This window comes from Notolepis coatsorum (genome assembly GCF_963971535.1).
Source record: "Notolepis coatsorum genome assembly, chromosome: 17".
NCBI lineage: Eukaryota > Metazoa > Chordata > Actinopteri > Aulopiformes > Paralepididae > Notolepis > Notolepis coatsorum.
Window position 1 is genome coordinate 88638440 of NC_140181.1, and position 14119 is coordinate 88652558.

A 14119-nucleotide genomic window follows, 5' to 3' on the forward strand; every position below is an offset into this window, starting at 1 on the left:
TGGTGACGAACGTAATCTCCGTGCGCCACCTGCCCCCCTAGTGATGATACTTAAAAGTGATATGACTCACTCGTCTTCTCACTGGCAGCAGTTGTATCAGTGTGAGAGGCCAGTCAAGCTGATAGCAACGCCGGGAGCTGGATTCGAACAGACGAATCCTAGTGTCTCCCGGTGTTGGTGACGAACGTAATCTCCGTGCGCCACCTGCCCCCCTAGTGATGATACTTAAAAGTGATATGACTCACTCGTCTTCTCACTGGCAGCAGGCTCCTGTGGTGGTGATGGTTCTGGTTCAGCTGGTGCTGGAGGAGGAAATTCAGGAGGAAACGATTCAGAAGTTACATTAGAAACGTGAAAACACAATCTTTCAGTTACTCACATAGTAGTGATTTCTCAACTAGAACCACACAATGATTGACTGATACTACATGGTGATTGATTAGCTGATTAGCTCTATATTTACCTGGGGCAGGCTGAGTGGTTTCAACAGGTGTTGGGGCCGGCTGGCTAGGAGACTCCATAACTGGCGAGTCAGACTGAGATGGTGGAGCTCCACTGGGGTTAGTGGCCGCCGGGGAGGATGTGGGTGGGGGGACCTCTGGCGGGGGTCCAGGGACGGCAACAACCAGAACGCTGGATGGAGCTGGACTTTGTGCTGGAGCTGTGGGAGAGAGAGGGGTAGCAGGAGGAGAGACAACAGAGGGAGCAGGGGTAATGACGGGAGCCGGAGAGGCTGCGACCTGTGCCGGGGTTGAGGCCGGGGCAGGAGGCGGACCGGGGACAGCAACCTGAGCAGGGACTGGGCCAGCAGCTTGAGCAGGGGGTGGAAGTGGAGAGGAGACTGGAGGCGGGGTGGTCTTTGATTCTAGAGTCTCTGGCTGAACAACGGGGATGACCGGAGGAGGAAGGGGAGCCTGTATTGACACAGTCCCGGCGCCAGCAGGCCCTGGCTGAGCAGACCTCTCTTCTAGGCTCTGCTGAGAGTCTGCCGTGCCGGACACAGGTGCAGCAACCTGCGCAGGCTTACCCTTAGCCTGTGCGGCAGAGGTCGGGGACAGGGGGCCCTTTCGGATGGCGGCCGTGACTCCGGGGCTGGGGCAGGGAGGCGGGGAAGCCAGGGGCTGCTGCTGGAAGGGAGACGAGGCTGCGGGAGACGGGCTGGGATGGGGAACTGCCTGGCCGACGACGAGGGGGCTGGATTTCTGGGCAGGTGCTACATCGTTTAGGCTCTCCAGTTTGTGGGTCCCTGGGTTTAACTGCTGGGGGGCAGACAGAGGGCCAGACGGGGCCGATGAAGACATGCTAGTGGCTATCTGCACCTGCCCAACAACTGTTCTGGAAGGCTGAGTGCTAGTCACACTGGCCCCAGGGGGCTGGCTGGAGCTTGGGGCTGAGGAGAGTTGGATGTTGGTGGTTGACACTTGGATGGGACCCACCACAGTGACTGGCTGGGACACCATCGTGGCGTTGGGAGCCATAGACGTACCTGGGACCTGGAAAATGGGGTTGATAAATACAGGCGTGGTGGCGATGAACTGAGGGGGACGGGAGATGGGGGTCTGCTGTCTGACATCCTGAGGTCTGATGTTCTTGTTGGGGACAGCCATCATGGTGGAGACCATAGTCGGGGGTGCCTGGGGGGTCGACGTGGAGGTGATCTGGTTGGAGGTGACAAACACCGTGATCTGGCTGGGGGAGATGGTGGCGGATGAGGCAGGAATCTGTAGGATTGAGGGGACGCTGGTAACAGGTTTAGGACTGGGGCTTGGTTTAGGAATGACAGCAGAATTGGGGTTTGTACTAGTGCCAATAGTTGGTGCTGTACTACTCTGACTGAAAGTGATTGGTTTGGGGTTTACATTGAGGGTAGCACCGGCGTTAGGGTTTAGGGCGGGGCTGGGGTTCGGTGTAGGTTTGATACCGGGGCTGGAGAGGGGGTTAGGGTTAAGGCTTGGGGTTCTAATGGGGTTCAAGTTAGTGTTGGGGTTGAGGTTGATGGATGTAAGCTGTACATTAGGACTGCCAGAGGGGTTTGTAATAGTGGCCTTGGGTTTAGCTTCTAGTTCACCCAGAGCAGCAGCAGCATTAGGAGCTGCCACACCAGAGTTCTGAGAGACGGTGGGGAGAATGAGAGTTCTCTCTGGATCTACAGGAGGCTTAGGGGTACCCTTCGCCACAACATCTCTGGCAGGAGCACTCTGAGCGGGCCTGGGAGGCATGTTGGCCATGCCACGGGTATCAAGCAGCTGGTTGAGGGTGGTGGTAGCTGCGGGTAAGGCCTTGCCCACGGAGTTCTGTGCAGGAGCTGGGTGTGTGGCGGGCGGCCTCTCAAACGCTCCGGCCTGTTGCAGCTCCAGGCCGGGCTTAGCCTCTTGAGGCGCAGGACCTCGCGGTCCAGCCATCCTGGGAGCCGATAACTCCCTCAGAGGCTGGGGGTGGGGGTGGGGATGGGGCTGCGGCATGGGCCGTTGCTGCTCTGCCGCCACCATGCCCTGCCCTTCCCTCACTGCCTCGGCAGGGTTGCCCTGCATGCCGTGGAAGGGATTCTGGATCTGTTGGACCTCCATGCCCATCCCCACCTGTGAGGGCATAGATACTGGGCCGGGGTTCACCGAGGCGGGGCCAAGCATCATCGTCTGCCCCTGAGGGTTGATCATCTGCTGCTGGTGGGGAGGGCACGTGAGGGCGATCTTTGCCCCCTTCTGCCTCCCTGGACTCGGGGTGGCTGATTTGCGGCTAGAGGCCGGACTTGATCTCCGGCTGTTGCTGGGACTTGCCCTTTTGCCCTGCCCTCCAGACTGCTTGTCCTGTTTACCCCCTACAGCTGCTGCTCCACTGCCAGCAGGGAAAGACTGCTGGCCATTGTTAGTGTTGCCTCCACCACCACCACCGCCATTGTTGCTGTTGCCGGGCAGAGTTAAGCTAGGAGGGGCCTGCCCTATGGCTTTCAGAGTGGTGGGGTTGAGTCCCTGTTGGTCGAAACCCCTAATTAGGTTGGGCTGCCTGGGAGGCAGCGGAATGTTGATTTTAGGGGGGAAGAGTCCTGCGATCGAGGCGTTGAGCCTCTCAGGCGAGAGGTTGATCTCTGAGGGTTCAGTGCTGGGTGGACGATTTGTTGGGGTGAGGGGATGGTGGTAGGGCCTGGGGCTGGCTCTGTTGGGGGTTTTAGGTCTGGAGCTCTGGGATGTGGTGGGGACATTGGGGAAGTGGAGGCCAGGCATAGGGCCCCCTTGCTGAGGCTGAGTGGGTAGCTGCTGCTGGGGACTGGCTCCAGGGTGCTGGGGCATGGGCGAGGGACCCGGACCCTGCTTCATCATGTGGGTATTGGAGCCCTGATTGGTCATTATCTGCTGGGCTCCGTTTCCAGGCTGCATCCCCATGTCTGGGCCTCCAGGTCTGTCCTGCATGGGGTGGACCCCTCCAGGTACTTCATCGGCCCCTGTCCCCTGCCCTACGTCGGGATGGGACATCCTCCGTGCTACTCCGGCCAGCTGGAAGGGAAGAACAACTTTGGTTATGATGTATACCCAAAACAAAAGACCTGTCACATTCACACATTAACAGGATCCACTTACAAACATTGGGGGAAATAGCAGCTTCCACAAAAGGATCACCAAAACAAAAGACCTGTCACATTCACACATTAACAGGATCCACTTACAAACATTGGGGGAAATAGCAGCTTCCACAAAATGATCACAGTAAGATATTATATTTCTAAAATATGTATTATTATTTTTAAGAGGTTGGAAGCCACCTGGATGCAAAAGGTGAGTTGTTATATGCTAAATTAGCATATAAAACAATGAACAACAAACAGTGATAGGATTCTATATACAGTATACATCTCCATAAAGGTAGTGTGTTTTAAGCCTAATCCATTGTCCAGCTTTATGTTTGTTTGTCTTTTGCCTCTGATGTGCTTTATATTGTTTTTGTCATAATAAAAACATATTAAATCATTGTCTTTTACTTTCAAAGTGACTTAAACCATCCACTTCAGCTGAGGTAGTGGGCATACTGTAACTTTATACAACCTCCAAAAGGAAAGGTGGGCAAATTATGAAGCCCAGTCATCCCAGTGGTGCCAATAATCAATATCAATAATTATTTTATAATTTCCGGAAAAATACCCTATTTTCACATCGCTTTCATCAATCTGATACTGTAATTTCTATAGGCTACTAGGAAATTCAATCATAAAGATTTAGGCTTAATCAGTATGCCCTACACTACATCCTTCTCTAAGCCTAACTCTTCACAGTAGCCTACTTTTACGGTCTCTAACAGTCTTGTAGGCTGACATTTGTTAGACCCCAATAGTTTTCTCAAGGTTCATAGCTATTAACTTTAGTTGATTTGTGCAAATAATGCCCTCCTAAAATATGTTTAAAATTTTGTGCTAATGTGCTACATTTTCTGATTACTATAAAGCAGGGGTTCTCAAACTTTTTTATATCACGACCCCATTTAATTCAGGATTTTTTTTGGCGACACTTAATGTATCGCGTAATTTCAACATGGAATTAAGGAATATCAAAATAAAAGCACACATTGTTGTACTTGATCATGCATATTTATTAGAAAATTTCATTACAGCACTATGTTATCAATACACATTTATAAAAATTAAGCATATTTAGCCAATATATGTTGCCAGAACATATATATTTGTCTAAAATATATATATTTTCACTGTCACCTACCCACGACCAACCCATAGTTTGAGAACCGCTGCTATAAAGGACTGAGTGGTGATAACGTACCAGTAGCTAATTAGCGAGATAATTAGCTAATTAACATAGGCAATTTCTAATAATAATACAATTCCAGTGGGCTCTAGTGGTCATATACCCGTGTCCTGCAGACAGTTTGTAATGCTTTTCAAATGTGATTGTAAAAGTGAGTTACAGTAATGAGGTTGAATACTCTGTATTGCAACAACATCATTATGTATCAACATCAATTTAGTTTGATGTTAAATTAGGCGTTCATGAACAAATGTGTGGGCATATAGTTGTGTACAGTGTAGGGCTGTACCGAATGTCATTTTTTAACATTCAAAGCTTCAATTGAAGTATTGGAACGAAGCTTCGAATGTCTATAAAAAATGTTTTACTTCATAAAAAAAGAAATTATAATAATATATATATATATATTTTTTTAAACTAAATCCTCAATTTGAATAAAGTGATTAATCTGATTAAATGAGTCTTTTTCTTTTATTAAATAAACTTTCTTTAATGAATATAACTCATCAGTTTCGTCAACATAAATAATCCAATAAGGGCACGGTTGGTATGAAAGTGATGGTGATGTCTTATAGTATAATATTAGTGTAGCCTAATCTTTAACTGCAACTGTGAAGAAAACCCCTATTGGTTTAAACAGATTGAATAGACACACACAAAAAAAAAAAAAAAAAAAATTATTTTTTATTAAAAATAAAGAATTCGAATGTTGATTTAGAATTTGAACGTCAACATTATGATTGAAGCTTCGAAGCATTCGGTACAGCCCTAGTACAGTGTAAGTATTCTTAGCTATTTCACAGTTGATTATTGTATATAGTATTATTGTATATTGGAGCTTGTGTAGCTAATTGGGGATCCTAATAAACTTAACTAAACACCACTGCATTATTGTCACACGCAAAATGTCAAGGGAAAATGTTTTATTGAGAAAGTTTATATAGTGTGATCAATTATTAGGGCTGTAGTGTCAACAATAAAAAAAGATGTAACGCGCTATCGCACGATAGGCTGTGATTAAAGGTAATTAAAGAAATATGTAGCAAAATGCATCTGTAGTCATAAATAAAAGCATGAAAAAATTGTTAGGGGACATACATAGTCATAGGCATCTTCAATAATGTTGAATGGTGATCCATTTTGAGAATACATTAGTTCTCTGATGTAACAATGTCTTTGTTGGCTGACAACTCTTTCTGCTAGCTAGCATAATTAGCAGCAAGCAAGCGTAGGAGAGACCATGGGAAATGCATAGCTAGAACGCTTTCCGGTCCGATGAAGACTGAGGCTTTTAACACGTGCGTACTACGGTCATAAACCCTCTTGTACATATGAGCTAATAACAATGAGCAACGGTGAACTAATTGCTAACGTAATGGATGATCTGAAAATATTAATACCTGAAAATAAAGGCTATATTACACAGTTGACTTACTATACACCTCTTACAGGTATCAAACTGTTCAGGGCTAGAAGCAGATTAGATTGAAGACACTAGCATGTTTGACTGTAGTTAGCAAGCTAACGTTAACAGTGTTAGTTGGACAATGCTACAGTGATTTTATTTAACTAGTTAGGGACTAGCATGCTACGTGCCTTGGCTTTGCTAACTACAGTCTAATGGGTGTATTTCACTAGCATGCTAATGGCTAGCTAAAAGCGCCTTGGCTTCAATCATACGGTATGCTTCTAGCCCTAAGAGGGTCTATGACTGTAGTACGCATGTGCTAAAAGCATCCAGACGGGTACTGTTCTCGTCGGGCCACAAGACGTACTTTGTGTGCAATATTGGTCGGGTTTCGGTTGTCCCGACTGCCTTTTCCCTAATGATAAGCAAGCAGTGCAAGAATGCGGAAGCATTCTACCGTAGTGGCGTGCGGTAATGCACCTTTCATTTTCCCCCGTGCGTGCACCGGCGGCGGCGTGCTCGCTCAGGTGCGTGCGTGCGCCGGCGTGCTCGCACGAGGTGCCCGCGCATGCGCATGAGATCCGAGCGGAGCTCAATATATATAAGTCACCGCCCCTTATTCAGTATCTAGAAATAGCTCAATTGGCAAGACTACATGGCTGTGGATCCTATGGCTCGTTTGCTGGCGAGTTCGAATCCCATCGAATATTTTTTTTTTTAACGTGATTTTTTTTTTTTAACGTGTATTCTTTCGCCGGTTAAGGTTAGGCATGGTTAAGGTTAAGGTTAAGGTTAGGCATTGTTTCGGAGTTGGTTAAGGTTAGAACGGTTAAGTTTAGGCGCTGTTAAGGAGCTGGTTAAGGTTAGAGTTTGTCAAAGAGAATGGCAATATAATTTCTATGGTTAAGGTTAGGCATGGTTAAGGTTAATGTTAGGCATTGTTTCGGAGTTGGTTAAGGTTAGAACGGTTAAGTTTAGGCGCTATTAAGGAGCTGGTTAAGGTTAGAGTTTGTCAAAGAGAATGGCAATAGACAGCCTATTTCCGCGCGACAGCTCCCAAAGCGGGCCTGAAAAGAAAGGCGCTTTACCGTAGTGGCGTGCGGTGACGAATGCTTCCGCATTTTTGCACTGCTTGCTTATCATTAAGGTAGACGCGTCCCGACTGGTGGGAAGTTCGTTCCACCATTGTGGAGCGAGGACCGAGAATAGCCGGCTACTCTTTGATGACCTTCCCAGAGCTCGGATATAATAAATTATATACATTTCAGAACCTACCTGTGGGTTGACCATGAGCGCCATCCCTCTGGCCTTGTCAGGGGAGGGCGGCACTCCTCCATGCCCCTGAAGACTGATCATAACAGGCATGTTGCCCTGCTGGGAGACGGGCATCCTCTGGGCCTCTGTGGGGTTGACCATGGCTCTGGGCGGGAGCTGCCCTCCTGGGGGAATGGACATGCGGTTCTTCGCCTGTTCCTGTTGCATCTTCAGCATCATCATCATCTGCTGCTGCTGTTGCTGCTGCTGCTGAAACAGAAAACAAACACAGATACAAACATGAGGTCAGTCTCTTGCCATATCCAAACGTATTCCTAGTATTAGTGGATCCGACCACACCAGCATACCCCCTGTGGTGGACTGGGTAGGGCAGAGTCTGCACACCGTTTGAAAGTCACCACGACCGGAGGATAAGTGAGTTTTTCCTTACCTTCGCTGGGGTATGTCTGGGAGTGTTGTTTTGGATTTCATGATGGTTTTTTTTTGTTCTTGATTTATTGTGATGTTTCTTCTTGACTTGTTTAAAGAAGACTTGTCCAGCCTATGGGGACATTAACCTAAGTGATTGCGGGCTTTACGAATACATTTAATTTTATTTGATTTAGGATACGCCAGATCCCCGGCTACATTTCAGTGGTGACGACAGTGTATACTGTACATGTATATACCACAATCACATACAAACACAAGCACGTCAGGTTAGATTGATAAGACAAAAGTACTGATGAGGCTTCACACAAAAGCATCGTGAATCATTTGTCAACTAGGAGCTAACAAGACCTTCGTCCCGTTGGTCGACGTTGCCACTTGTTTTGCAGACTAACAATGTTTGCCGTCGTTGGCTGACAACTCCAATTTAACACTTTGGTCGCCAGGCTTATATTCTTAATATACCATCCTCCGCCAGCTCTATTTGTCTATGGGGATGTTTACCTTCTTTGCAGGGCTATAACTTTTTAAATTGTATTGCTAAATTGACATTACTATGGCCCATTCAACGTCAAGTATCTATTGTTCAGGGTGTAGCAACGTTATACTTTTTCATTCACATATTCATACTAAAATACGGTCTAAAGTATAAGTATGTTTTTATCGTTTTCCGCAGCTTTCTCCAGAACGTGATTTATAGCCCCAAATGCATTATATTGATGATCAAATACAGTTTGATAGGAATCTGCGCGAGATAAAACATTTCAAATGGACGTGCTACTAGAAGTTACTACTGATCATCTGATGTTGACCGGATGGGGGGGGGGGGGGGGGGGGGAGTCGTTTATAATTCCGTGGCCAACGTTAGATGATTCATCTAGTGTGGGTGATATGATCATTAGAGCAGTTAGTATCGAACACGTTAAAAAATAACGCTGAATCTTACCGTAGCTTCCTCATAGCGTTGGGCGATGAGCGTGGAACCGAAATATTCCTATTAAGGGATGTAGAAATATGCGATCCATTTCCAGGTTGTATAATAGTATATACGTCCAAATCATGTTGTTTATCGAGTTATTGGTAACGGATTGCTATCCGTTGTGTCTAGCTCGAGTCCTGGGACTATTACCGAGTGATCGGACCGAATTGTAATGAGCACCAGCTTCCATTTCCTGTTTCCGCTCTGGGCGATCCGCCGATAAGCCACCAGATGGCGCTCTTGAACCGTTGGAGAGTTGAGAGGGGATCAACAGTAGATCTCAAGTCTCCGGGGGAGAAATATGATTTCGATCACAGATTTTTGAAATATTGATATCAAAGACGTGGTACGGCGTCTTTGGCAGAATGAGCATGGCGGGGAAAGACGTGCTACGGCGTTTTTGGCGACCATAGTGTTAAGATGCATCGGTGCGTGTAAATAGGGAGGTGTAGTGGTTACATCATTGTCTTTTCCGGCCGGTCCACCTTTGCGTGAAATTGCAATGTATTTACACATTTCTAAATCGTCTCGTTTAAAACAAATAAAGCATGAACATTGGCATGGTGTACCTTTCTGTGTGTATTCATCCACAATCTATAGCTCAACATGAAACAATTCGCAATTAATCGTAAAATAATTATGTATAATTTTATTTCAACCAAAAATGCCCAATAATGTTAGTGATAGAAGGGAACTCATTTTGTGCAAAAATGGAAAGCATGCCAATGTTCATGAGGCAGAATTGTTACAATAGCCGATAATACATTTTCCCAATTCTCGAAGACACTCTGATGTCACGAGACCGCCGCCATCTTGGTATAGGGGGACCATACGGATTTCTACCATCAAATGCATGCGTTGAGGTCCGTTTTTATTACATGTTTTATCACATTCTTGTTCATTTCATAACATTTTCATACGATTTGTTTTGAAAATATTGAGGCCAACATGGCATTTCACTATTTCGAAAGCCTTTCTGGTGATTCTAAGGCGAGATATGAGTCAAAGATCTCCCCCTGATTGACTTGACATAATGTCCATACAAAACACCTGCAGACATGGCCATCTCTCGAATACCCAAATTGAAGCTGCTGTGTTACATTTTGTACTAATAACAAACACAGAAATCCAAATCGCAAGTTTTATATAATACCAGCTGATGCATCACGGAGGAAAAAGTGGCTGGTGGCTAACGTTCGGCTAACTCGCTCTGTGTTGTGGTCATGGTAGCTACATGCTAAGCTAACGTTAATTACATAATATCGAACCGATAGGAGCTTATCTTGTCTAATCTTACGTGGTGGTACCACGTGTGCCACTACCCGATCAAACATCCACGTAAGATTAGATAAGATAAGCTCCTATCGGTTCGATATTATGTAATTAACGTTCGCTTAGCATGTAGCTACCACGACCACAACACAGAGCGAGTTAGCCGAACGTTAGCCACCAGCCACTTTTTCCTCTGTGATGGTATAAAACTTGCGATTTGGATTTCTGTTTTTGTCATTAGTACAACGCGTAACACAGCAGCTCTTTGGCATGGTGAAGGACTGAAGAAAATTCCGCTTGATAGTCTTTAATTTGACGCTTTAACGATCCGTTTCTGCACTAAATGAACCGTACACAATGTACCAGGCGGGGCAGTTTCCCCCCACGCTGCAGTTGCCTAGCAACAACAGACAGGAAGTTGACTTCGAGAATGATGAATCCCTATACGGGTGGACTGCGCGGGAAACTAAAGTGACGTCAGACTACACCTCCCTATAGAGCTCTCTCAATATTAGGAGTTAACAATGACTTCACCTGTTGCTGTTGCAGGTGTGGTTGCTGAGGTTGCTGTTGTTGTTGTTGTTGTTGCTGCTGCTGCTGTTGCTGCTGCTGCAGTTGGTGTGGGTGCATCTGAGGCTGTCCTTGCCCTGGAGCCTGAGGCCCTGGAGCCTGGAGCCCAGCCACTCCCTGCTGTCCTTGAGCCCCCTGGAGCCCCTGCATCTGCTGCATCTGCTGCATCTGCTGCTGTTGCTGGATCTGCTGCTGCTGTTGTAATTGCTGCTGTTGCAATTGCTGCTGCTGCATTTGTTGTTGCATTTGTTGCTGCTGTTGAATTTGCTGCTGTTGTATCTGTTGATGTTGCATGTGCTGCATTTGTTGTTGTTGTTGTTGCTGTTGCTGCTGTTGTTGTTGCTGCTGCATGAACTGTATGGGTACCTGCTGCAACACTCTCTGGTCTCCAGGTTGTCCAGGGAAGCCTAAGACGAGCAGTAGAATGCCAGAGATTCAAATTGAATGCACTACTTCAGGGTTCCCACAGACATTGCAAAATGAAATTCAAGGACTTTCAAGGACTTTTCCAAGTACTCTTTCATTTTAACTCATTGGCTGCCAGCCATTAGCCTTGGCCCTGTGGTAGCACTGCCACGCTTTAAAAGATAGGAGTGAGTCACCTTGTTTGTAGAGCTATAACTATATTCTATATTATAGAATGGCCCATTTGACATAGAATATCTATCGTTCAATATGTGAAAAAGAAATAATTGTTTCATCCATACATTCCCGTTTTATACCGTGGTGAATATGGTTTTAGATTGGTCTGGAATCATTCCCGAAATGCTGAGGAATAGCCTTATGCGTGTATTATTCTATAACCGTTGCCGTTTCTTGCCTGGACCCGCTATTATTCTCAAATCAAATCTATATCATAGGTATTATGTTTCATCATGAATGCATGAAAGGGGGGGGGGGGGGGGTAATTTTTTTAAGCTTTGATCGTCACCAACGGCATACGTTGTGGAGTAACGTTACACACACACGTTCGGATCGATATGAAGACATGGTTGGATCAATGCAAGATTGATATCATATAGACCTTACCTTGACTAGGATGTACCCCAAAAAGAATATTCCAATTATCTGATCGCGATTCCAAGTATTGATGTCCATCGTGTCGCCAACATAATCCACCACACATCATGCATCGGGAGCATTTGATCCTTCTCACTCCGACTGTTATAACCGCTCAGCTTATATATATAAAAAAAAGCTGACCCGGAGACATTTGAGGCGTGTAGTCTTTTACCAACAGAGTTGCAGTTTTCCGCGATCTGATTGGCCACTGACGTTTCTCTCAGCGCCAATCGCGTGACGCCTAGTTCTATCACTGGTTAAGCTTGGCGACTCTTTCGAAGTTGGTTAGAGTTTGTCTTAGAGCAGGGCGATAAACCACCAGCCCTGATTTCAAACTCTAACCTTAACCAACTTCGAAAGAGTCGCCAAGCTTAACCAGTGATAGAACTAGGCGCTAGCTAGCTAGCAGGCTGTTAGAGGCAGAAATAGGCGTAACGCGATTGGCGCAGAGAGAAACGTCAGTGGCCAATCAGATCACGGAACCCGAACGCGGAACTGCAACTCCGTTGGTAAAAGACTACACGCGCACAGGCCAAGATACAAGGTTTTAAAGGGTGCTCGATACCGCCACCTGGGAGGATCTGGCCGGTACTGCACCCTCTGCGTCGCAGTATGCCTTCTACTGGCAACATATGGGTCGCTGACAATGAATAGGATATTAAAATCGGAAAAAAAGGAAAAACTATCAAATAACTTATATATACGTGGTTGGCGTTCAACTGTTGTCCGCCAAACACGTATATAAACCTGGTTGGCGTGGCGTCCATTGAGTTAAAAGGGCATTTAACTCAATCAGCGCCAGACCAAGGGCGGCTACGTGGCGTAGTGGGCAAGGCGCTCGCCATGAAATCTGGAGACGCTGGGCTTGCCTGTTCGAGCCCAGCGCTCCACATTTGCTTTCAGTTTAGCTGGTCGTCCGTACTAATACACATTGACCGTATTAGGGGGTGGGAAACTGATGGGTGGGGATCGGGCGTTGTGGACAGCGACTCCTACAGGTCGGTTGGTGCGCCTGCGCAGTAGAATCAGGAAGTGTCGGGGGCAGCGTGAGCCTCCCACGCGTTACTCCTCGCCACTGAGAGATCGAGCTGCGCAGGTGAAAAGATGCGACTGCTGTTACCTCAAGTACCGGATGGGACTTGTGCAATGTATGACTTAGTCCACATTGCAGCCGGCTTGTGGGAGGCAAGAAACAGCGTTCGTGACAGGGGAGGGTTGAATTGGATGATACGAAATTGGGATGGGAGAAAATGTGGAAAAAAAAAAAAAAAAAAAATCAGCGCCAGACCAGAGGATAGTCGGGTTAACTCGCCAACCGTTCAGCGCCAGACCAGAGTATAGTCGGGTTTTCATCGTTATTTCTTTTATTCGATATTTTTATTAATTTCTCTCACACGGACATCGGGGTTACCATAGGGAACCACTCTGAGATCGCTAGAGTGCAATACCGGCCACATCCGGGTAGGTGGCAGTATCACCCACCCTTCGAAACCTTTTTTTCACACCCGGTGTTACGTTTAATTCACTCCGTGCACAGTTTTTTTGGTCAGGCGAGTCTAGTGGTTCACTCGATGACATTGAAACGTGTCCAATGTGTTGTGGTGGATTATGTTGGCGACACGATGGACACCAATATTGGAAATCGCGATTAGAATTGGAATATTCTTTTTGGGGTACCTCCTAGTGAAGGTAAGGACTATATGATATCAATCCTGCTTTGATCCAACCATGATTTCACATCGATCACAACGACCATGTGTAACGTACTCCAGAACGTATGCCTTTGATGACGATCAAAAAATCTAAAAACGCCCCCCCCCCCCCCTTTCATGCATTCATGATGAAACATAATACCCATTATGTACATTTGATTTGGAAATAATAGCGTGTCCAGGCGAGCAACACCAACACTTTTAGTAAAATTCACGTGTTGCTCCATAGCGCCGTTTTCTGGAATTAACCAGGATCACTCTGAAACTATACTTATATTCACCACGGTATAACACGCGAACGTATACATGAAAAAATTGATTATTTTTTACATATTGAACGATGGATAGTTGATGTCAAATGAGCCATAGTATTGTATCCATTGCTATAATATAGAATATAGATATAGCCCTGCAAACACCGCCACGCATTCCTATCTCTTAGAGTAGGAACAAATATGCTCTAGACCCGCGGCGCTGAATGAGTTAAAAGGATACAATTAACTTTGAAATGCTGTTTTTTATAGAAAAATAAAATCTGGGGCGGCTAAGTGGCGCAGTGGGCAAGGCGCTTGCCACTAACGCAGGAGATGCTGGGTTCGAGCCCAGCTCTCGGCGTTGCTTCCGGCTTGGCTGGTCGTTCATACTAATACAATTGGCAGTA

General features: G+C 46.2%; 1 protein-coding gene across 4 annotated transcripts in view; it reads right to left on the reverse strand.

Annotated features, from left to right (window-relative positions):
- Positions 1–14119, reverse strand: part of ncoa6 (nuclear receptor coactivator 6) — a 42633-nt gene that overhangs the window by 3813 nt on the left and 24701 nt on the right. For 3 of the 4 annotated variants that reach the window (XM_084333941.1, XM_084333939.1, XM_084333942.1), the window contains 4 exons: positions 10649–11091; positions 7435–7683; positions 464–3491; positions 246–302 (listed from right to left, as the gene is read on the reverse strand). In XM_084333941.1, the coding sequence (XP_084190067.1) occupies positions 246–302; positions 464–3491; positions 7435–7683; positions 10649–11091 (3777 nt within the window). The remainder of the gene's footprint in view (positions 1–245; positions 303–463; positions 3492–7434; positions 7684–10648; positions 11092–14119) is intronic. The other variant, XM_084333940.1, reaches the window with a different exon arrangement.